The 24,737-nt window shown below is 47.1% G+C and overlaps 1 protein-coding gene across 19 annotated transcripts in view; it reads left to right on the top strand.

The window, feature by feature from the left end:
• The window catches only part of DCTN1 (dynactin subunit 1), a 125,215-nt gene that overhangs the window by 43,107 nt on the left and 57,371 nt on the right, over positions 1-24,737 (top strand). For 10 of the 19 annotated variants that reach the window (XM_065598473.1, XM_065598471.1, XM_065598469.1 and 7 more), the window contains exons 3-4: positions 6,266-6,344; positions 9,967-9,998. In XM_065598473.1, the coding sequence (XP_065454545.1) occupies positions 6,266-6,344; positions 9,967-9,998 (111 nt within the window). Of the gene's footprint in view, positions 1-6,265; positions 6,345-9,966; positions 9,999-20,784; positions 20,806-24,737 lie in introns of all 19 variants that reach the window. The other 9 variants (XM_024110946.3, XM_024110947.3, XM_024110950.3 and 6 more) reach the window with 1 other exon arrangement.

Raw genomic sequence — 24,737 nt, 5'->3', positions numbered from 1 at the left:
TGTTTGTCTTGCTTTTGGGGGAGGTTGGGGGTTGGCACAAACTGGGGCTATCTGAGAGTCTGGGTGGCTGAACGTCTTGTTCCCTGTTTTCTGTAATGAAATTTTTTCTGATGCTGCTAGGGAGCACCGCTCGGTTGCTATAGCAATGTTGTCAGCTGGAAGGGGAGTTTGCTGCAGGTTAGGTCTCTTGTCATGAGAAGAGAAGATGCAAGCACATTGTGGGGCTAGGAGTGGTGTTGTGCTGTGTGTGCTGCTTTCTCTGTTACTTGTTCTGTTCACCGCTTAGAGTGCATAAGCAAGGGCTCACACCTATCATTAGGGTTCCAGTTTTCAGTTTAAACCAAAAGCAACCACTAAAACACCAATGTTAATTTTTGAAGGATCAGTTTAAAAAAAATAAATCAGAAAATGACAAGGTTCTTTTAGAGGCGCTTGCAACAGAATTCATGTCCTGCTCATGTTCTCGGCTATAAATGAAACTAGTGCTTCACCCCCATGCTTCGTCTCTAGGTCACCCTCAAAAGCCACTGCCACATCGCTACTCTGTGGTTACGTGCAATGTGGGACCGTGGGATGTTAACCATAAACGAGGCTCTCCTGAGCAGCGTTCTAACTTTGATTTTTTTTTGCTAATAAAACAGATTTTTAATCAAATTGATGTAACCACAGTCCTGTTAAACCCATAAAAACTATTTCTTGGAATATACAAGGCCCAAAGAAACTTTCCCCACTCTCCCCTCCAAAAAACAAACCAACCAAACCCTACCCCATTGCAAATGAGTGCAAATTGAAACTGCATCCATAAAACACAGCAGTAGTCTTCTAACTTGTTTGTGGAGCATTAGCTTCAAAAACAGACTGTTCATAAAAACAAAGTCTCAGAGATCTTAAATATACCAGGCAGAATCAGTGTCTTGGAGCTGATAAATCCCTTTAGGGAAAACAAACTCTATGGTAAGCTGTGAGAAAGTGCTAACCTCTTCCAGAGGCCTTGCCTGCACCTTTAACGTAGGTCAATTTAGCTATGTAGCTCAGGGGTGTGAAATAGTCTGTCTCCGGAGAGACCTAGTTCAATCCGTCTAAGCTCCAGTGTAGACACCATTCAGCCAATAGAAGAATTCTACCATTGACCAAGCTACGGCCTCTCAAGCGAGTGGGTTTACTATAGGAATGAAAGCCCGTCACTATAGCAGGTGTCTACGCTCCAGCACCACGGCTGCAGCTGTGCCTCTGTGGTGCTTGTAGCGTAGATACACGCAGAGAGAGTGAGCCCGTGTCGGGCCTCAGCTCAAGGCTGCTCTGCTAATCCCCAGCGCCATGGCAAGCTGTTATAAAGTCTCTCCTATGGCTTGTGCACACTAACGATGCCTTTACTTGTCCAGAGGGAAGTAGGTATATTAAAAAAACAAATAATGGCGGCTGGAGCAGTGGTGATTGCCCTGTGATAAAGCAGCATGCTGCAGCTTCCACCTGGATGGCAGGGGTTTGTCACTCTGCACGAATGAGGTGACCAGGAATTTCTGGGCTCCCTGCTCCGTGATTTTTCCAGGGACTGAGGTGAGACTGACTGGTCTGTAGTTCCCTGGATTCTCCTTCTTCCCTTTTTGAAAGATGAGCACTATATTTGCCTTTTTCCAATTGTCTGGGACCTCCCCTGATCATCACAAGTTTTCAAAGCTAATGGCCAATGGCTCTGCAATCACATCAGCCAACTCCCTATTAGATGCATTAGATCCGGCCCCATGGACTTGTGCATGTTCAGCTTTTCTAAAAAGTCTTTAAGCTGTTCTTTCACCACAGAGGGCTGGTCGCCTCCTCCCCATACTGTGCTGCCCAGTGCAGCAGTCTGGGAGCTGACTTTGTCTGTGCAGACCGAGACAAAAAAAGCATTGAGTACTTCAGCTTTTTCCACATCCTCTGTCAGTAGGTTGCCTCCCCCATTCAGTAAGGGGCCCACACTTTCCCTTACCACCTTCTTGTTGCTAATCTACCTGTAGAAACCCTTCTTGCCATCCTTCACATCCCTTGCTAGCTGCAACTCCAACTGTGATTACCCTTCCTGATTACACCCCTGCATGCTCTAGCAATATTTTTGTACTCCTCCCATGCCATCTGTCCAAATTTCCACTTCTTGTAAGCTTCCTTTTCGTGTTTAAGCTCACTGAAGATTTTGCTGTTAAACCAAGCTGGTCGCCTGTCATATTTGCTATTCTTTCTGTACATTGGGATGGTTTGTTCCTGCGCCCTCAATAAGACTTCTCTAAAATACAGCCAGCTCTCCTAGACTCCTTTCCCCCTCATATTAGCCTCCCAGGGGATCCTGCCCATCAGTTCCCTAGGGAGTCAAAGTCTGCTTTTCTGAAGTCCAGGGTCCGTATTCTGCTGCTCTCCTTTCTTCCTTTTGTCAGGATCCTGAACGCGACCAATCCATGGTCACTGCTGCCCAGGTTGCCACCCATTTCTAATTCCCCTACCAATTCTTCCCTGTTTGTGAGCAGCAGGTCAAGAGGAGCACGGCCCCTAGTTGGTTCCTCCAGCACTTGCAACAGGAAGTTGTCCCCAACACTGTCCAAAAACTTCCTGGATTGTCTGTTCACTGCTGTATTGCTCTCCCAGCAAATGTCAGGGTGATGAAGTCCCCCATGAGAACCAGGACCTGTGATCTGGAAACTTCTGTTAGTTGCCGGAAGAAAGCCTCGTCCACCTCATCCTCCTGGTCTGGTGGTCTATAGCAGACTCCCACCACATCACCCTTGTTGTTCTTGCCTCTAAACTTAACCCAAAGACTCTCAACAGGCTTTTCTCCAGTTTCATACTGGAGCTCTGAGCAATCATACTGCTCTCTTACATACAGTGCAACTCCCCCACCTTTTCTCCCCGGCCTGTCCTTCCTGAACAGTTTATACCCATCTATGACAGTGCTCCAGTCATGTGAGTTATCCCACCAAGTCTCTGTTCCAATCACATCATAGTTCCTTGACTGTGCCAGGACTTCCAGTTCTCTCTGCTTGTTTCCCAGGCTTCTTGCGTTCATGTACAGGCACCTAAGATAACTAGCCGATTGCCCTGCTTTCTCAGTATGAATCAGGAGGCCTCCCCTGTTACACCCTCTTCCTTGTGTTTCCTCCCGGTATCCCACTTACCTCCGGGCTTAGGTCACCGTCCCTCGGCGAACCTAGTTTAAAACCCTCCTTACTAGGTTAGCCAGCCTGCCTGCGAAGAGGTGCTTCCTGCTCTTCGTTAGGTGGATTCCTTCTCTTCCTTCCTTCCAAACAATTCTGCCTGGCGGGCTGAAAGGGAGCTGGAAACACCAGCTTCCAAACTCCTGGGGTCTTGGGTCCCCATTAGCCCACCAGGCAGGAGACTGGACGTACAGGGTGCCTGGCAGCATGCCAGATAGGATGCCGAGTTGCTAGGCGGGCGAGCTGGCAGGAGACTTGGCTGTCTGGATACCTGTCTGGATTCTGTTGGAGCTTCGTCAAAATCATACTGTCTTTGCGACGTTTCTGTTTAGGTGAATCTGCCATCCCTGAGGCAGACCTGTTCTGCTGGAGGATTTCCAGGCAGCTGTAGTGAGCAGCCGGGCTGGATTGGAACTGAGTGCCTCCTAGCCAGTACTGAATGGAAGTTAATGGAGGGAATTTGGGTTTGATACAGCAGGAGGAGGAGAGGCTGACTTGTTTTGTAAATGGACATTGAGGGGGTTAGATCTGGCATCCTGGTAAGCTGCCGCAGGAGACTGTAGGTACCAGACCCAAGCATGGAAATGGTGTAGGGAGAGCCACTGTTGTTTCCCTGCTCTTTGTTTCTGACCATGCCTTTCCCATCCGTTTCCCTGTACTGCTCACCAAAGGCCTGGAACAGCACTGCGAGCAACTGTGTCAGCACTGATGTGTTTCCTGCGCATGTTTTGGCAGCTTTAAAATACTTGGGATTTCCATTCACTGGGTCAGGGATTTTAAGCATCAGAGTCCTCCTAGAACAGGTGGAGACCTTAGAGTTTGTCACCAGGTACAGCAGTGCTGATTCCCATGCCATGGAGAGGGCTGATGGCTGTAGGCAGAGCAATCCTAGCTATGTCTCAGCACCATGTCCTGTACATTACTGTGCTTTTCTAAACTAAAAAATAACCACTCCCCCCGCAGCTCTAATTCCTCACTTTCTGCTTCATGTCACTTACTGACAGTCCGGGGATCCCAGAGTGCTTTACAGACCATGTACTGTTGGGGGCACTTCACCCACCTCTGGGACGGAAATGCAGCCTCCGTTCTATTCTAGCCCCACTGCAAAGCTGGTTTTGTTAGTGGTGTGGAAGGAGAAATGACAATTCATGTATTCAGTTAAAATCGCAGGAGGAATTTAGGACGGTGGAATGTGATTATTGGTGAGGGAACTCAGACCCTTCTGGGGCAAGTGCCGGGGGGACCTTTAAGTGATCAGCGCCTGTTTGTCTCCTCCTGAAATCAGGGTGGTGATAAAATACAACTGTAGGAAAACAGTCCTAAACACTGATATGTCACTGCTGGTCATCCCATGCCCAGTGTATCTAACCCCATCTGTACTAGACAGACGAGTCAGAGGTGCTTAGAATTCCTAGGCTCGTTTTTGATGACCTCGGCTGTATGAGGGAGTGGGAAGCCCCATTATCAAGACTATATAATCTCCTCCTAGGATGGATTCCTGTAAGCCAAGTGAAAAGTTCTCCCTTGTGCACTGCTGAGATGGCTCAAAAGCCTCCCCTTTACAGAACTCGCCAAAAGAGGTCAGCAGCACGTGGCTTTCATTGGAGAGGTGCCCTGTCAGCGGGATGCCTCCCCTTTTCCACCTTCTTTTAAACACTGCTCTGAGTATTTTCGCCGCCTTCGATGGCATTGTCAGTATTTCTATAGCATAGAGCAGTGGCTCTCAGCCAGGGGTACGCAGGGGTCTTCTGGGGGGGACATCAACTCACCTAGAGATTTGCCTACTTTTACACCAGGCTACATAAAAAGCACTAGTGAAGTCAGTACAAACTCAAATTTCATACAGACAATGACTTGTTTATACTGCTCTATATACTATACACTGACATGGAAGAACAGTATTTATATTCCAATTGATTTATAATTATATGGTAAAAATGAGAAAGTCGGCAATTTTTCAGTACTAGTGGGCTGACACACTTCGGTATTTTTATGCCTGATTTTGTAAGCAAATAGTTTTTAAGTGAGGTGAAACTTGGGGTACACAAGACAAATCAGACCCCTGCAAGGGGTACAGTAGTCTGTCTGGAAAAGTTGAGAGCCACTGGCATAGCGTCTCATTAAAATACCTCTTCCTGCTTGTTTAAGAAGTGTGTATCTGGTGTCCTGGGCACCGTACCTACATAGGAACCACTTACAGACTGGCAGGCTACCGCAGAGGTGCCTGCTTGTTAACAAACCTCCTATCCTCCATTATTTGTCAGTCAAGAGCCTGGCCAAAAAAGATTGTTTAAAAAGACCCCTAGGACACCTGTGCTTTAGATTTCATAGCATTGCCCCAAACCTGAGACCATGTCTGCTTTCAGGTGCTGGACTCTCCCTGAGAGCGTGGCAGCTTTCGCTAGGACCTCTGTGGTGATTGTATTGGTGTTCTGAGCCCTCACAGGTTGCTACATCTTGGAGAAAAGCAGCTTTTCGTACTGAGGAGTGTGGGAGTCTTTACAATTCTGTTCAGCTCAGATAAAATATACTTTAAAAACAAATCCTAGCTTCAGAGTAGCAGCCGTGTTAGTCTGTATCCGCAAAAAGAAGAACAGGAGGACTTGTGGCACCTTAGAGACTAACAAATTTATTAGAGCATAAGCTTTCGTGGACTACAGCCCACTTCTTCGGATGCGGGCTGTAGTCCACGAAAGCTTATGCTCTAATAAATTTGTTAGTCTCTAAGGTGCCACAAGTCCTCCTGTTCTTCTTTTTGCAAATCCTAGCTTCTCCTTATCGGTCAGAAACTTAAACTGATCGACAGACCAAAAGTCATTAGCTTGGCTTGGACTGAAGTAGATAGCAACCTGTAAACTGCTTTAGACTGCCTGGGCAACTGGGTCCTCAAATCCACAATGGGTTTCTAGTCCATTTTAAATATAAGTTTTCAGGAAGCTGGGGAGGGAGGAACACCAAGAAATGAGATTAAAAAATCAGCACAAAGTGAAGTCTGTTGTGTTAAAGCCCCAACTCCAGAATGGGGCTGCTGTGTGTTCATGCCACTCCTCGCTGGTAACATTGAATTTATTCCATTTATTCAGATCCAGATTTTTGAAGATGGAGCAGATACAACATCACCAGAAACCCCAGAATCTTCTGCCTCAAAGGTCCCCAAAAGAGGTATGGTTCACTCGTCTTTCTTACGAGTCCTTATCTCCCTTCATTCCAGCCCAAGAGGGATCCATATGTCCGACATCCATCATTGCCTGGAATCGGAGCTCTTGGGGAAATCTTCACCCATCCCTTCTACCTTTTCTCCTGCCAGAGGGGAGTCTCTGCTGGGGCACGTGGAGGTGCAAGCATAGCACTTACTGGTGCACCGCTCCTTTAGTTTAGCGTTCCAAGGGCATCTCAACAAGCTCCCAGGGAAAGGCTATAAAGGCCACCCAGGATCCCCACTAAGGGCTGGATCCAGAGCCCTCTGAAGTTGTTGGGAGGCTGCTGTCAAGTTTGCCATCATGCAGGTAAGGTTAGGATTCAAGTCCAGGGTGGCGAGAACATCACTGGTTTCTTCCTCAAGTCCTCGAGCGTTCAGTGGTATTGAAATCCACACCGGCTTAAGCTCAAGTAGAATGCTGGTGGGCGATAGGTAAGTGAGGCAAGGAGCATGTCCATAACTGCCTGGAGAAAGGCAGTCTAAGTGAAACGGTCCAGAACTAGCCTCCAGTGGTAAGGGGGCCGGGCAGTGGGTGGCAGCTTGTTTTTTTTTTTTTAAATGTTGCTGCCTTTTAATGTCATTAGGCCTCTGTTTGTCCCTGTAGGATGAGCCTGTCATCCCATTTCTGTCTCCTCTCTAAATAATCCCTAATGTTCAGTCTCTCCTCACATGGAAGTCTTTCTAGGCCTCTATTCATCCCCATTGCCCTTTGTCGTCAACCCCCTCCCACCCGGCCATTTCTGCTGCATTCCTCTTGAGGAGGTGACTAGAACGGAACGCAGTATCCAGGGAGAGCGTCCCCCGGAGTTAGCCAGTAGTATTACAATAGCGGCAGGATTTGCTCACCCTGTTCCTAATGGTTTGTTTGCTGCTTCACACTGAGGAGTCGCTCTCATTGAGCTGCTTACTGTGATCTCCAGGTCTCTCTTTTCCCGAAGTGCTGGGTTTCCAGTGCCGTGTGAACCGTGTCAGGGCAGTTCAGGGAGTACCTTCCCCTGTGCATTACCTTGCCCTGAGTGTCATCGGCCATTGTGCTGCCCCCTTGTTTAGCTTTCATAGATCCCTCTGGAGCTCCTCATTTGAGAGAGATTCCGGAGAAAGGCTTGTAGATTGTGAGTTGGACTTTGCCTACCTCCTGGTGAGGAGTGAGCTCCAGTTTGCCCTGCTTTCTCCAGCCCTGGTAGCTGGACTCCTGTACCTTGAGGCATCCCAGCGGGTGCTGTGTGAAGAAGTAAGAGGTTGGGGGAGAAGAAGAGCTCGTGAGAAGCCAGAGAGGCTAGAGTGGTGGATATTGACAGAGGGATCTGGGGAATTGCCTCAGAAAATGAGGGAGGGAAGGACGGACGGACACACACACACACACACACACAAACACACACACTTCACCCTCTCTGAACTAGTGTGTGTGTGTGTGTGTGAACAGTGAGGCGCAGTCACTGGCTGGGTCTGAGGGATAAGACAGGTGTTTGAGATGAGTAGTTCAAACGTGTGAGCTGTAGAGGTGATGGTGGGAGACCAAGAAGAATGAGGAAGGTGGAAGGGGTCAAAGCACACAGGGTCAGCTGCAGTGCTCTTTGGAGAAGCAAAATACAGACACATGAAGCGTGGCTGCATGCCAGGGAGTTTCCATAGAAACAGCAGCGTCGGCTGCAGTCTCTGCCTCTGCAGTATACGATGCAGAGATTTCAATTCCCATAAATCTAGCACCTTCTCTGCTAAACGGAATAAAGGTGTAAGAAGCACAGTGGGGATGGTTGGGGTCTTTGATTTATGAGCTGCTTCTATAGTGTCTGTTATCTGGGCAGCTGATGCCTCATTTCACCTTAATACACACACACAAACAGAGTGCTACCCACAAGGAATGCCATACAAACAGCTACCATGGATGCAAGCCACAATATCAGACCCATCAAATATCCAGGAACAAAACAAAGGATGAAATTTACCCAAACAAATCCTCCTCCTGTGCTTAGTACACACAACTTCTGCACTTAACTCAAGGTTGTACTCTAAAATTGTACATTTTGATCATGCCTATGCACACCTGTACATGGGAATCGCTTTGCTCACCACTAAACTGTAGCTGTCTCTGGAGTGGAATGCAGCAGCTGTTTAACAGAGTACCTCAAAGATACAAACCGTTCAGGACAGGAGGTGAAGAAAAATCCCGAATCCAAGTGAAAACGCCAGGGCCCTTTATGTAGAACTGGATTTCAGCCCAGACTCCAGCATTTGCACCAGTTCATTTAAATGCCAGGACACCCTTGATTGTCAGAGTTGGTCAGGAGCTCTCTTTGCTGTTTTGTAGAGGAAACCGCAAACGGAGCCCCTGGCCAACTACGACAGACACAACCCCTCATAACGACCTATGGGGCTTTAACGTGATCATTCAAGGAAGAATGCCAGCTACAGAATAGTCAACGTATGCTGCAGGATATTGGATTCTCCTGGGCGGTCTCCCATTCTAGTAGTGAGAGAGCCTGACCCTGATTAGTTGGAGCCTGACAGGATCACAGCCCCAGAAGCATTCAGCTCTCTCCACGCATTACATTGTAATCTAGATCTTCAAGGTTAAACTCAGGCAACTGCACAGATACATTTGAGTGTGCAACTTACATGTGTGTGCAAATCAAGTATTGTGCAACCTCTCTTGAGGGGTCGACAAGCATTGGTTGCTGAACAGAGATGGTCATTTAACAAAGGTGGAGGAGAAACCTACTCGAAGTTTGGAGGTACCTTTAAGAGGAGCTCAGAAGGCAAGACATTGCCTCATACAGCTTGTCTCTTCTATGCACTTAATTTTATTTGCACACATGTAGCTGGTTAAATGTCTAACTTTCCTTGTGCTCAGTAAGATACCTGACCTGTGCTCATAAGTTAGCCGTGTGGAGAATTTCACATGACTAACTATAGAAACATATTTTAGTTTACCAAGTGATGTTACGGGCCTGAGATGCCTTTAGCTGGCCCTGTTTTATGGAGATATATATCACCTTTGATTACCAGATGGAATCTAATTGGTGGAGGCAGGGTCATGTGTCCGTACTTCTGTGTTCCTGAAAAAGGGGCTTTCTAGGCTTGAGATGATCCAAAGCTCTCTGAAATCTTGCCGTCATCTAACCAGAGGCAGGGATAGATGTCAGGGGCTTGCTGTTCTAGTCTGAAATAGCTGATATTCCTTGGATCATCGAATCATAGAAGATGAGGGTTGGAAGGGACCTCAGGAGGTCATCTAGTCCAACCCCTTGCTCAAAGCAGGACCAACCCCAAGGAAAACCAACTTGAGTTATCCATAAGAACACAGTACACTTGCTGCCCTAGAAAAGGCCATCTAATTCAGCACGCCTGCTCGTTTTGCTGCACTGTAACCTTGCTTCTTCACAGACTTTTAATTCCTCCTCTTAGAGACACATCTAGTGATCCTTCAGCTAGACCTAGACTTTGGGCTTAACTCTCACAGTGAAGCAAAGGATTCCAGAGAGTGAGTTGGGACTCCCCTCTGCCCTGCTGCTCATATGCTAAGAGCCCTGTGTGGTACATGTGTCAAACATCTCATGGTTCTTTGTTTTTCTGCTTTATTTCCAGAATCTTTGGAAGCTGCCAAAGCCAGCAAATTGGTGAGTACTTCAGCTTGAGACCCTGTCGCCTGCTTGGAGAAACTCATTCCACCACGTCAGTGTGTTGGCTTTTGGGAGGGGAGGGTTTGCACACGCTAATCTGCAGAATTCCCTTCATTAGCTCTTCCTGCCTTTCCAGAGTGTAACCAGACGTCTGTCTGCAGCCTCACAGAACTAGTAACCATGCATACAGCAGGGCCGGGATTTCAGCCAATGAACATCTCAGATTAAAGGGGGCAAAAAAGGAACCCCCCAAATAAAATGGCTGGTGAGGAAAGTCTAGCTTTTGCGTTATCCGGGTGTTACACAAGGGATTCCTCCTGGGGTCAGTCAAGAGAGCCAGGCACATTAAAATAGCTTTATTCCAAATGACCAGAAACCTTTTCAGTTCGTTACAAACAGCCCTCTCCCAGTGGGGTCACACCGGTGGGAGGGAGGCCAACAGTCCAGCACTGCAGCCTGCTATAGATTTTTTTTTTTGGGTCATTCTTCATTTGATTCAGTATTGCAGAGCTTGCCCCTGAATGCTCTCCAGTAATGTGAAATCGCTGTTTCCCTCCAAATGACCCTTACATTTCAGAGACGGAAATGACCCTCTCGTTAACAGCATATTTTAAATTCACCTTTTCTGCTGAAAACCTGTTGGATTTCCTGGATATGTGCCTAGTTTACAGTTAAGCTTTATATATACTGCCCTAATTATCTTTGTCCAGGAGTTCTCGTGGCTCATACAAGACCTATGTGGGTGTCTGGGTGTCCAATCACAGGACTGGAAGGGACCTCGAGAGGTCATCTAGTCTAGTCCCCTGCACTCGTAGCAGGACTAATTATCTAGACCATCCCTGACAGGTGTTTGTCTAACCTGCTGTTAAATATCTCCAAAGATGGAGATTCCACAACCTCCCTAGGCAGTTTTTTCCAGTGTTTAATCACCCTGACAGTTAGGAACTTTTTCCTAATGTCCAACCTAGACCTCCCCTGCTGCAATTTAAGCCCATTGCTTCTTGTCCTATCCTCAGAGGTTAAGAAAAACAATTTTTCTTCCTCCACCTTGTAATAACCTAAAAATAAATTAGTGGAGATATCTCATCTCCTAGAACTGGAAGGGACCTTGGAAGGTCATCAAGTCCAGCCCCCTGCCTTCACTAGCAGGACGAAGTACTGATTTTGCCTCAGATCCCTAAGTGGCCCCCTCAAGGATTGAACTCCTAACCCTGGGTTTAGCAGGCCAATGCTCAAACCACTGAGCTATCCCTCCCCCCAACCTTTTACATACTTGAAAACTGTTATCATGTCCCCTCTATTTTCTCTTTTCCAGACTAAACAAACCCAATTTTTTCTATCTTCCCTCATAGGTCATGTTTTCTAGATCTTTAATCATTTTTTGTTGCTCTTCTCTGGACTCTCTCCAATTTGTCCACATCCTTCCTGAAATGTGGTGCCCAGAACTGAGCACAATACTCCAGTTGAAGCCGTATCAGAGCGGAAGAATTACTTATTGTGTCTTGCTTACAACACTCCTGCTAATACATCCCAGAATGATGTTAGCTTTTTCTGCAACAACGTTACACTGTTGACTCATATTTAGTTGTGATCCACTATGACCCCCAGATCCCTTTCCGCAGTACTCCTTCCTAGGCAGTCATTTCCCATTTTGTATGGGTGCTACTGATTGTTCCTTCCTAAGTGAGTACTTTGTATTTGTCCTTATTGAATTTCATCCTATTTACTTCAGACCATTTCTCTAGTTTGTCCAGATCACTTTGAATTTTAATCCTATCCTCCAAAGCACTTGCAACTCCTCCCAGATTGGTATTGTCTGCTAACTTCATAAGTGTACTCGCTATGCCATTATCTAAATCATTGATGAAGATATTGAATAGAACTGGACCCAGAACTGATCCCTGTGGAACCCCACTCTTTATGCCCTTTTCCAGCATGACTGTGAACCACTGATAACTACTCTCTGGGGGTGATTTTCCAACCAGTTTTGCACCCACCTTATAGTAGCTCCATCTAGGTTGCATTTCCCTAGTTTATTTATGGGATGGTCACACGAGACAGTATCAAAAGCTTTACTACAGTTGAGATATACCACATCTACCGCTTCCCCCCATCCGCAAGGCTTGTTACCCTGTCAAAGAAAGCTATCAGGCTGGTTTGACACGATTTGTTCTTGACAAATCCATGCTGACTGCTATTTATCACCTTATTATCTTCTAGATGTTTGCAAATTGATTGCTTAATTGTTTGCTCCATTATCTTTCCGAGTACAGAAGTTAAGTTGACTGGTCTGTAATTCCCTGGGTTGTCCTTATTTCCTTTTTTATAGATGGGCACTAATTTGCCCTTTTCCAGTCTTCTGGAATCTCTCCCGTCTTCCATGATTTCTCAAAGATAATCGCTAATGGCTCAGATATCTCCTCAGTCAGCTCCTTGAATATTCTAGGATGCATTTAATCAGGCGGTGGTGACTTGAAGACATCTAATTTGTCCAAGTAACTGGTTCTTTCCGTATTTTAGCCTCTCCTGATCCTACCTCATTTTCACTGGCATTCACTATGTTAGACGTCCAATCACCACCAACCTTCTTGGTGAAAACTGAAATAAAGAAGTCATTAAGCACTTCTGCCATTTCCACATTTTCTGTTGTTGTTTTTCCCTCCTCATTGGGTAACGGGCCTACCCTGTCCTTGGTCTTCCTCTTGTGTCTAATGTATTTATAGAATGTTTTCTTGTTACCCTTCATGTCTCTAGCTAGTTTGATTTTGTTTTGTGCCTTGGCCTTTCTAATTTTGTCCCTCCATACTTGTGTTATTTGTTTATATTCATCCTTTGTAATTTGACCTAGTTTCCACTTTTTGTAAGACTCTTTTTTTGATTTTTAGATCATTGAAGATCTCCTGGTTAAGCCAGGGTGGTCTCTTGCCATACTTCCTATTTTCCTACGCAGTGGGATAGTTTGCTCTTGTGCCCTTAATAATGTCTCTGAAAAACTGCCAACTGTCTTCAATAGTTTTTCCCCTTAGACTTGCTTCCCATGGGATCTTACCTACCAACTCCCTGAGTTTGCTGAAGTCTGCCTTCTTGAAATCCATGTCTTTATTGTGCTGTTCTCCCTCCTACCATTCTTTAGAATCGTGAACTCTATCACTTTCACCCAAGTTGCCTTCCACTTTCAAATTCTCAACCAGTTCTTTCCTATTTATCAAAATCAAATCTAGAACAGCCTCGCCCCTGGTAGCTGTCTCCACCTTCTGAAATAAAAAAGTCTCCAGTACATTTGAAGAACATATTGGATAATCTGTGCCCTGGTGTGTTATTTTCCAAACAGATGTCTGGGTAGTTGAAAAAAGAACAGGAGTACTTGTGGCACCTTAGAGACTAACAAATTTAATTGGAAAGGAAGATGATGTCTGTCTGTATCTGGGTAGTTGAAGTCCCCCATCATCACCAAGTCCTGTGCTTTGGATGATTTTGTTGTTTAAAAAAAAGCCTCATCTTCTTCCTGGTTAGGGGGTCTGTAGTAGATCCCTACCATGACATCACCCTTGTTTTTACCCTTTTTATCCTTATCCAGAGACTTTCAACAAGTCTGTCTCTTATTTCCATCTCAATCTCAGTCCATGTGTATACGTTTTTAATATCTAAGGCAACACTTCCTTCCTTTTTCCCTGCCTGTCCTTCCTGAGCAAGCTGTACCCTTCTGTACCAATATTCTTGTCGTGTATTATCCCACCAGGTCTCTGTGATGCCAATTATGTCATAATTGTTTTTATTTATTAGTATTTTGAGTTCTTCTGCTTATTCCCCATACTTCTCGCATTCATATACAGACATTTAAGATACTGATTTGATTCTACCCCCCAGTTCTGTCTTGTCTCTCCTTTATCCCTGCTATAACAGCCCATGTTCCCCCACAAATTCCGACCCTTCTCCCAGGTCTCCAGGTTCTTGACTTACCTGTGGGCTTTGGTCACCTGCCCCCTTCAAACCTAGTTTAAGGTATGTTTCCTGAGCCAAGAGAAAAGTGGAGCAGAGGCATAGATGCCATTCTTTAACCCTTCGGAGACTTTGGACAGTCTGACCACGCTCAGTCAAAGAGCTGCTCAGACTTTAGAAAGGCTCGGTATGTATATGGGTGCTGAGGACATTCACTGTTACATGGCTGCACAGTTTGTGTACATCTTCATAACACAGGCCAAACGCTAACTGCTGGGGTTAGGGGGAAACTTCCCCAACAGACAGGCTATTCCAGGGATTCTCAAACTTCATCGCACCGCGACCTCCTTCTGACAACAAAAATTACTACACGACCCCAGGAGGGGGGGACCGAAGCCTGAGCCCCACGGCCCAGGATGGGGGGGCCAAAGGCCAAGCCCCACTGCCCCATGTGGGGCGGGGGGTGGAGGAATGACACCAAAACTGAAGCCCAAGGGCTTCAGCCCCAGGCAGGGGGCCTGTAACCAAAGCCATGCCACGCAGGGCTGAAGCCCTCAGGCTTCATCTTCAGCCCTGGGCCTCAGCAAATCTAAGCCAGCCCTGGCGACTCCACTAAAATGGGGTCGTGACCCTCTTTGGGGTCCCGACCCACAGTTTGAGAACCTCTGGGTTATTCCATAGTGGCTCACTTGGGGTTTTTCTTGCACCATCCTCTGAAGAATCTGATGCTGGCCTCTGTCCGAGACAGACACTGGACTACATGCAGCCTGTCCCATCTAGTGATTCCTGCTTTATAACACGCTGTGGATATTCCTCCTCCTAAACATTCACTGTGGCAATTGCCAGTGTTCTACATGTACTGTAGGGTTCTTTGGGCATCCTCTTAACTGCTCTGAATGCTGTCAGGGTGCAAAACGCCCACTGATCCCTGGGGGAGCTGCATGCTCAGCTACATACTGCCTTCCTTTCAGCTTCAGTGCTGGAAACGTTAGGGCTCTGCCAGCTCAGGCTGCATTGATCACACCGCTTTCCTTGCGACCTGGGATAGCTGCGCAATGGAAACAACGTGGGCTAAAGGCTTTGAGCTGCACTCACAGCATTTTGCTCATGTGTGGGCAAGCGGCGCATGTAGCTTGGGTGTAAGTGACACTCTGACTGGTACCCTATAAATACTCCAGATACTTAGAATGGGTTTTGCTTTAGGGCTTAATGTTAAAAATTCTGACTGCCCAGTTGGCCCGTCTGTCTGTGCGTGGCAAGCCTGTGCCTAGATGCTTGATAATCTGGCTCCGAGCCGGCACGAAATCCTAGGCAAAGGAGCCAAAGCTCAATATCGATTGCTTTAGAGACTGCATGTCCCCCCATGCAAGGAGACGCTGCCCTTGCTTCGATGCTCTGGTGCTGAGGGCCAAATGTACTGGGACAAAATCCCTAACAAAGCACGTGCTCTAGGCTGAACGTTCCCCAGCATTGCTGCCCATTTCAGTCGTTGCTGCTGATGGTCCTGAGGCTCTTCGCACTCAAAACTACAAGAGCTGAGTGCTGCAAGGGGGATTGGTTTGATAAGTCACCATCGTCTGATCCAGGTTTGGTAGCTTACAAGCAAGTCTTGTTTTCACTAACCCTGTTCTTTGGCCAGTTATGGAGGAGCCAACGTTTGCTGGCTGAAAGTACACGGCAAGTGTCTTGCTAGGGAGTATGGCACTAGCTTAGGAAATGCTGTCAAAGTCAGTGTCATCTCCTCCTCTGTGTGATGACCCTTCCCTTGGCCAAGAAAGACCCGATGTTACTCTGTAAAACTCAGAGCTACTGGGCTATCCAAAGTGGTTGCTTGAGAGCTTCATGGCATTGTTGTCAGCAGCGTTCCCAGCCCATTGTTGGAGGCCACCTCTGCTTGTAGCCCATGGTTCTCTTTGTCTGAGAAGCCCATCTTTACTCTGAGTGACGTCTCTGTGCAAGCCTTCGCCACACGTTGCCACAATTGTTTTTCATCCTGAATCCAGTTTTTAGCACCTATACAAAGACACGCGTTCTGTGGAGACACTGAATCATCTAAGTCCAGAAAATTATCAATAGAACCTTTCACAGTAAAGTCAACCTTAAAGAATGTTTAGTATAAGAACAAATCAAGCTCATGCGAAGCAGTGGTCACTCCTGCCTTGCAGTCCCAGAGGCTGTCTACACTGCAGTTGGGTCGTGAAATTCCTAGCTCAGGTGCATGTATGTGTGCTAGCTAGAGCCTAGGTGCGTACTTGGGTGGCTAGCTTGGCCCATGGCGTCGCAGTCACACTGCTATTTGTAAAAAGCAACAGAGAGTCCTGTGGCACCTTCTAGACAACAAATGTATTGGAGCATAAGCTTTCGTGGGTGAATGCCCACTTTGTCAGACACAAGACTTGATGCATCCGACGAAGTGGGCATTCACCCACGAAAGCTTATGCTCCAATACATCTGTGAGTCTATAAGGTGCCACAGGACTCTTCGTTGCTTTTTACAGATCCAGACTAACACGGCTCCCCCTCTGATACTTGCCTGCTATTTGTAGTGTGCTGGCTTGAGCTGGAAATGACACCTCCTAGCCGCAGGGTAGACGTACCCTGAGTGTGAAGCGTGGCCTGTTAGGAGTGGACTATCCATTGATTAGACTGGCATGTCATTAGCACAAATTCCTTAGGCTTGGTCTACACTAAACCCCCAAATCGAACTAAGGTACGCAACTTCAGCTACGTGAATAATCCAGACGCGGCAGGCAGGCTCCCCCGTCGACTCCGCGTACTCCTCACGGCGAGCAGGATTACCGGAGTCGACGGGGAGCACTTCTGAGTTCGATTTATCGCGTCCAGACAAGACGCGATAAATCGAACCCAGAAGTTCGATTGCCTGCCGCCGAACCAGCGCGTAAGTATAGACAAGCCCTTAGAAATCACAATATCTGTCTCTGAGATGTGGATTTTCTGTGTTGTGGCATCTCTTCTAGCATGTTGATCTTGGCAGATAACTACTGCTTCGTTGCAGTTCTCTCTTGTTAACGTGGTACCTCTTTGCTTTCTCTGCTTCTGAGAATGTGGTACCAAGAACCAAGGTGGGACTGATATGGAGATATCCTATCTCCTAGAGCTGGAAGGGACCTTGAAAGGTCATTGAGTCCAGCCTCCTGCCTTCACTAGCAGGACCAAGTACTGATTTTGCCCCAGATCCCTAAGTGGCCCCCTCAAGGATTGAACTCACAACCTTGGGTTTAGCAGACCAATGCTCAAACCACTGAGCTATTCCTCCCCAGACTTCATAGCTTTCTCCTCATTTCTCTGCTTTGCCTATTTTGGACATATTTCCTTCCCTTCAGGAAGGGGATGTGGTGTCGGGTTCCCTTTTCTTGAAAACTGTTTCAGTAGTGAGAAGCAAAAAGAGCAGCGTCCTAGAACTGTATCCAGTTAATCCTCGATAGTCACGCAAGTTACTGGGCTCAGTCTGATACTAAACCCCACTTAGAGTAAGATGTGTTCTGTGCCCTCACAAGGCTTAGTCTCGTTTAGGCAAGTCATGGGACAGCATCTCAGGAAGAGTGAGGAAGAAGGATCAGTTCCTGGAAGGACGTGGGTTTACCAGAAGAAGAGGGGACTTGGCAGATGGGGAGTGGAGGCCGTTTCAAGCAGCAAGGTCATTAGCACAAAGCCAAGAGCATGAAGGCGCTGGAACGTGGGTGCAAAGTGGATGTAAAAATGCTACCAAATCAGAACAGTTCATTCACTCACCCTGCGGGGAGCCTTTACATCCCCTTTGCCCGGGGTAAATAACTCTACAAGGTGCAAGGCAGTGAAGTCAGGCCCTGAGACATCAAAGCCAAGCCTTGCTCTCCTTCAGGCCATCTGCAGTGCTCAGCTACTTTAAGCTTGTCTATACAGGGAAGAGTTTCTGATTAACTCCCTGTGTGGATGCTCTTATTCTGGAATACGAGCTTCGAAGAACATCCACACAGGGAGTTAATCAGGAATAGCTATTCCGCTTTAAATTCACATCCTACCTTCATCTAAATCACCTTCCTGTGTAGACAAGCCTTTATTGATTCTGTGTGACTTTGGGCCCATAACTTCTCCTCTCTACCTTGGTTTCATCCTCTCTGTAGTCGGAATGCTACTGAAGACCTTTCCCATTTTTATTGGGCATGAAGAGTGATCGCGTCTCTGTGCTGAAGTGCATTTTACAACTGCTCTTGTCCCTTGATTGCGTATTGGATTTGCAGAGCACCCTGACTGTTGCTTGAGGCAATACTGCTGCTCTTCAAGAAGAGCCTAATTGTATTAGTAAAAATACTGTCTGAGACGCTTGAGGACATCACAGAGCAGCTTCCCACCTCTCCCGAGGACAGAGGCTTACTGCTGTTTGTTGCCTCTCCTTACATTCAAGAGCTGCAGATTAACAGTATTTTGCCACTAGATGACGCTGGAGTCAAGGGAAAGTGCTATTGTAAATAACAGGCACTCTGTGCCCCGTTGAGCTATAAACCGAGTGTCCAGTGATCTAACGTGGCACGTGACAGGAAAAGCTGATGGTCTCCAGGTCCTTTGGGGATTAACTTTGCCACCCTATAGTCAAGGTACCAGCCATGTTTTTAAGATGATCCCTTTAGCCAAAATAGTCTCCCTTTTCTTCAGTCTCCCCAAGGTTAAAGGGACACGGGATAATTTAGACCTCAGATTTTTGTATAAAGTGTTTACAGACAGATTTGTTTTGCCCTTCTATAGCAACTTTCATCCAAAGATCCTGTGTCTTACCTCCACTAATCCTGATCCAACATCCCTGGTGGGTAGGTAAGGATTTCTACTTTGAACTGAGATGCAGATTGGAGAAGTGTCTGTTAACACGTGCACATCCCCCCCAAGAGCACCTGACCAGTCAGTGGCAGAGCTGAGAATGGAACCCAGGAGTTCTGTTTCCCAGTTCCAGTTTTAATCACTAGGAAACGTTCCTGCCTTAATTAAAATATTGTCTCGAACACATTGTTGAAGCTCACTCATGAGAGCCCCAAAATGGAACGAAATGGTCTATTGCGTGGTCCAAAGCCATTGCAATGTAAACAGTAGACCAGCAGGGCGGTGGACAGATGTTAACACACTGCAGTGTGCACATAACACAGGGAAGTTATTGTTTCCTGACATCACTCAAATGTGTCTCTGTGCTGGGGTTGGATTTCCTGTGAATTTTATCTCCACTCCTTTCTGCTAATCCCAGGGATAAATGCTGGTAATCTGTGACTGCATCATGGTAACCAGCCAATTAGAAATCTGAGATTCTCACTGCTTTAAGGCTTCCCTTGGCACTTTATAATAGCATAGAATTTGTGCCTTGTGTTGTGTCCTTATCCAAATGGAGGATAAGTAAATGCATTTATTGTTGAATCTGTTTATGTAAAAAAGCTCCTGGTATTTGAATCTAAGGTGAACACCACCTGTTCATTTTCCCTAAGGGCGTCTGTCATCTCAGCCTCCGACTGAGAGCGCCCAGCCAGTAAGCATGCTGCTTGATAAAGTTAGAATAGAGGTGGCAAAGCAGAATGGTTCTGCTAATCTCTGGGAAGGTGGACACAGGACCTGTGTTAACATGGATAAAATAAGAGGCTTACACAAATGTGTAAATACGGCAGCAGTAGCCTTCTCCCTAGGCCTCACTCTGACTGCTGTGGTAATTGAAATAATGGTGGTGCTTCTGGTTTTGATATGGAGAAGTGACTCATGGTACATGTCTGCAGAGGTCAGTGCTACTTGGGGAAAGGAGAAAATTCTCATTCTCTCTCTCTCTCAACGTATTTCGGCCTGGTTTGGTCGATAGATTCGACACAGCCAGGGCAGATCTGTCTAATGGGGAAAGTGGCATGTTCAAGCCTTTATCTTTGTATAATTTGAGCCTTAAATATTAGTTATAACCCAATCATGAGCAATTGTTCTTGTCCCTCTTGGTTACTGCAAGTCTGCCCAGTTTGAATTCACTCCGCTCTAATTTTACATTGGGGAACTTGACTTGTGGCTGGCTGTAACATACAAAGAACTCACCAGGGGTAGCGCAGCAGCATCTGTACACACTTCCCCGCCCCACCCAGCACCTGAGCAGAGATTGCTGACCTGGGGCTCCAGTTGGAATATGAACAGTGTTTGCTAGGGATGAGGTTGGGGCAGACCGAGCTCCCTAGTAATCCCTGGCTTCTGGGGGCAAATGCATTGACTGACAGTATGGAAACAAAATAATACCCAGCTCTTACCGCGTTTGTCGTCAGTAGAGAGTGAAGCCCTTCACAGAGCAGGGCAGTAGCCATAGCATTATCTGTTTTGTACAGGTGGGGAAACTGAGGCACCGAAGGGCAGCGACTTGCCCAAGGTACCCGGCAGGCCAGTGGCAGAGCTGGGAATAGAGCCCAGGTCTCCTGAGTCCAGTCCAGTGCTTTCTTCACTAGGCCCCACTGCCTGCCAATTAACTAAGCTGTCAAGTGCAGTCATTTGCCTTTCAAAATGTTCTTTGCTGGAACCTTAGAAGCCTTAATGCCCTAGGAGCCAAAGCCTGATTATAGCCACTCTGGGATAAAGCCCACGAGCCTCAAGGCAACTGCCAGCTCAGTTATCTGCTACACGCTGGCAGGTCACATTTCACAGACTTGTTTAGGTTAATCTGGGTGCTTTCTTCCTTGCTGATTGTACGTATTATTGAGATCTGGTGACTTCAACAGAACAGATCAAAGTACCTTCCTCAGGAACAGCAGGGAAAACTGTATAACCGCTGTGTGAACGGTTCACTTCTGTTGTGCGTCCCGGCAGTGTAAACTCTAACTTCTAACCTTTGTCCCCTCTTCATGCAGCGTGGAGCGAAACCTAAAAAGGTGGTGCATTTTTTTTGGCAATTCATCTGTACGTCGCAGAATCTCCTGGCCGCATGAAATGCCCCCAAATACATCTCGGCTCATTGTCACTCATTGCTGCTGTGCCTTCCATTGTATGGTCGCATGTTTACTCATTGCATGTGTTCCCCTTCTCCTCGGCTGGCCCAGCTTGCTTACGAGGGGCTAGTAATCCGAGTCCAAACGCACTGGGGGAAGAGCATTGCTTTATGGGAAAGTATCTGTCACCACTTCTCAGCCTGCCACGCAACCTGGTGGGGAACGTGGCTTCGTAAATCAAACGATGTTATTTTTCTTGGGAGTTTTGAGAACTTTCTGCTGTTTCTTCACAGCCTCAGGATAAAGCTTTCACACCAGTGCTGAGTGTGAGTTAACTATTTGTACTTGTGAAATGTGCCCACCATATTTCTCTCTGGCTGATGTATTGAAATTCTTGACATCAACACACGAGTCGGCTTTAGAATCAAAGGCCCAACCCACGTATTGTGATCTCCATCCCGTAGCTTAGGCTGATACGTTAACCTTGGCTTTCACATTCTGGTGCTTTGTTTCCTTCCAACTAGTGCTGCAATGGATGTAAATCTCCTGTGTAAAGCCCCAGCAGCGTGCTCAGAGCTGGGCACAATAGAGGTAGGCACATTCCCTGCCCCATTGAATGTACTGTCTAAAGGGAGAGATGAAAACAGACCGCGATTGCTCTGGATGATCAGAGAGGTGCTGTCACAGGGCATGGTATGGTTTTGAATCAGCTGTACCTGCTTCCAAACTCTGATTTTTTGCTCTCTTGAGACAGTTTTCCCTATTGCTGGGTTTATCTTCTTGGCTATCTATTTCGGATACTTTGCACAAAATATTCCAGTGTCAACCCACCTCCCTTAGCAAACTGATACACATCGGCTACTGGATGTTTTCTTTCTGATTTGAAGACAAGTCACCATTTTGCCTAAATGTAATACTTGTAAAACTACAGCTTTTCCCAAGTCCCTCTTTTTCACACTAACTTTTCTCTCGAAAGAGCCACCTCCCTTACACCCACCCCTGTTAGATCCCGGCAGCAGCCAGGGAAAAGGAGAAGGCCAGAAAATCCCAGCAGATCTGTCGTTTGTTTGACATTGCAGTTGTATCAAAAGGAAAGCTATGCGGATCTCAGCGGAGCTTAGCTGTCTGACTGGGGCATGTTGTAACCTGGACAAGGAAACCCTGCAAAAACTCTAGTCCCCCAGATACTACACTGATGGGCCCATTAGAAATGCCAATGAGACAGTACCTGCTTGTTCCTGTGAGTGATGGCATGTAGTGCTGCTGTGGACCTTTCACTTCCAGTCTATATAACCCTTAGGCACTTGGGAGGAGAGAGAATCCGAGCCCAGAACTCCGTCTGTCCCTTCCACAGAATGAGCACAAATGGGGAGCAGAGCAGGAGGAGAAGCTGTGCTCCCCGGGAAGTTTGGTGTTCTGTAGTAACTGTTCCAAGCCTCTTTGTTCTGACCAACTCTGTGACCTCTGTCCAGTCTGAAATCTCTGCATGTGTCTGAGCTTACTGATCTGCATGCGCTTTGCCCCGTTACTTCACTCTCCTGCTAGCTCTCGTCCCTGTTGTTCTGCATGCTGCCGTTACTCACACCCAGCTCTGGCTTTCCCGGCTCTGTACGCTTTCTCTGATGGCAGACCTCTAGCGTGTGTTGATTTTACTTTCCAGTTTTGCCTTACTTCATTGTGAAGATCGCCGCTGGATTGGGTTGGTGGCAGGCATGGTACCATCTGGTCAGGGTATTAATTGTCTCACTCTAAAAGGAGTAATTCTAAGTCAGACCGATACCAGAGAGCCCATGACGCGAGTGGGGTTTCCTCACTAACGTTGTGGGACTAACCCTGGGATGGAAACCAAGATCGGACAGGTATGTCCTAGAACTTCCTCCCATCCTCAGCTCATTTGTAAAGTTACTTCTCGCCCTGCTCCTCACTGTTCCATTTTAAGGGTTGAAACCGTCAGTCAACTTGCCAGCTCTTTTCCTTGTGACCACTTTAGTGTCTGGGAATCAAAGTTCTATTTGGTAAAACTACTAATGCCTAAAAAGAAATAACATTATTAGTAGGCAAATCCGCATTAATGAGATTAGGTAGCTCTTTGCAGTGCGTGGTACATGTTGGACTTTAATCGGTTTAAAAGCTGTTTCCTTCTGCTCTATTTTGGGTGGCAGATGGCCCCAGTCCTCCGAGATTGGTCACCTCTTAAACTGGGGCAAAGAGCAAATACAAATAATCAGACCTCTTCCACTCTCTGCCTGCCATCTGGAGCCAGGTATTCAGCAGGGAGGGTGGAATAGGCAGCCTCTTGCCTCAGGAGTGTTGCCTCTCCATGACCTTCAGAGAGTAACACTAACTCCACCCTGGCCTCCATTGGAGTCAGAGTGACTCTTCTCGAGGGCTCCCAATTGCCTATTTCTCTCAAGGATTGAGACAGCTGCTGTTTCCACATGACACCTCAAGGAACTTCTGCTGTGCCTTTGGGTCAGTTTCCTTTAAGGCCTGCATACCGGGTGCAGGGGGAGGCCAGGAGCTTCTTGCTGGTAACGGTGGAGCTGTGCAGTAGCACAAAGTCTTACAGATCAATGAAGTTCATATTCCTCCCCAAAGGTATCCACTGCTCGTGTCATTCTGCATTCATCCCACCAGAGATGCCAAGAGCAGGCGTTGTGAATCTGCTGAGGGGAGCACTTGATGTTTTGGCCCATGCTGCACTTGCACGAGTAAAGAACACAGCTGAGTGAACAGCTCGCTAGGGAGTGCAACACGGGGAGAGTGCTGAAACCTCCTGCCACCTGCAATGTGACAGGCTGGTGGAGAAGGGCGAGTAAGCTAGCTGTTTAAAGGCAGCAAGATGGCCATTCTCTCCAGTTTTGGAATGAAATTTCAGCTCACACAATCCTCTGTTCATTGCTACAGTGCTGTCTGGCAGAGCAGTTACTGTGCAGAGAGCAAATCCTGCCTCAAATACCCGGGACTGGCCTCCCTCACTGAAATGTCAGCCTTGCAGTGGAATAGTAGCACGTAACAGCTGCAAAGACTGACATCTGAGGGTTAAATGAGCAAAAAGCCTGACCCCTTTCTGTCTTAACCCAAACCTGTAGGTATCTGCCTTGGACGTATCCGTAGCTCAGCCTGGAGTCGTGTCCACTAGGGAGTGGTGGAAAAGCCATTCATTTATGTACAGGTTGGCACAAGGCCCCATGAGCTTGGCAGTTCAGGTTGTGGTGAGGTTGGAAGCCGGGATCCAGGAGCCTTTCTGCTCCCATGTGCTGAGAAGCTCCGGTCAGATGTGAGTAATCAACGTTGCCATTTTAGTGGGACCAGCCTCAGGAACCAGCTTTTTTCTTCCTTGAGGAGACAAGGTTTTTAAGCTCTGAGATGCTCCAAGGTGCAGTTCATTTAAGGAGACTGACCCCAATCAGTAACGGGGAGAGGTGCCTGAGGTTCCCTAAGCAACTTGGGGAATAGCAATGGGCAGCCGAAGATGGTTGTGGTGGGCACTGCCCTACTCTGTTTTCCATGAGATACAGCCTGATCTCTGCTGAAAAAGACGGGCAGTGTCCTGTTTCCACACTCAGGGGTCCCAGCCTCCCCGGACAGTGGCTTTGGAGAGTTCACGTGTGGGATTATGGGCAGCTGCATGGAACGCCCAGGCTGGTGCGTAGTGTCCTGTTGACTCGGATGTAGCCAATTGTTTGACTACACGTTCTTAATGTTCAGGACCAAATAACCGAACTTAGTCCAATGTATAAAGATAAAGCAGCACAGTGCGAGAAGGAGACACACACACTCTCCTTCTGGGAAGCAAATTCTCGCTGTGTTCACCTTACACAGGTGTGCTTCAAAGATGCGCATTTCAGCTACTAGTATTTACGGTGTGATTT

The sequence above is a fragment of the Chrysemys picta genome, chromosome 5 (assembly GCF_011386835.1).
Source record: "Chrysemys picta bellii isolate R12L10 chromosome 5, ASM1138683v2, whole genome shotgun sequence".
Classification (NCBI taxonomy): Eukaryota; Metazoa; Chordata; order Testudines; family Emydidae; genus Chrysemys; species Chrysemys picta.
Note: the sequence above shows the minus strand (reverse complement) of the source record. Positions and strands in the feature narration are given on the sequence as shown.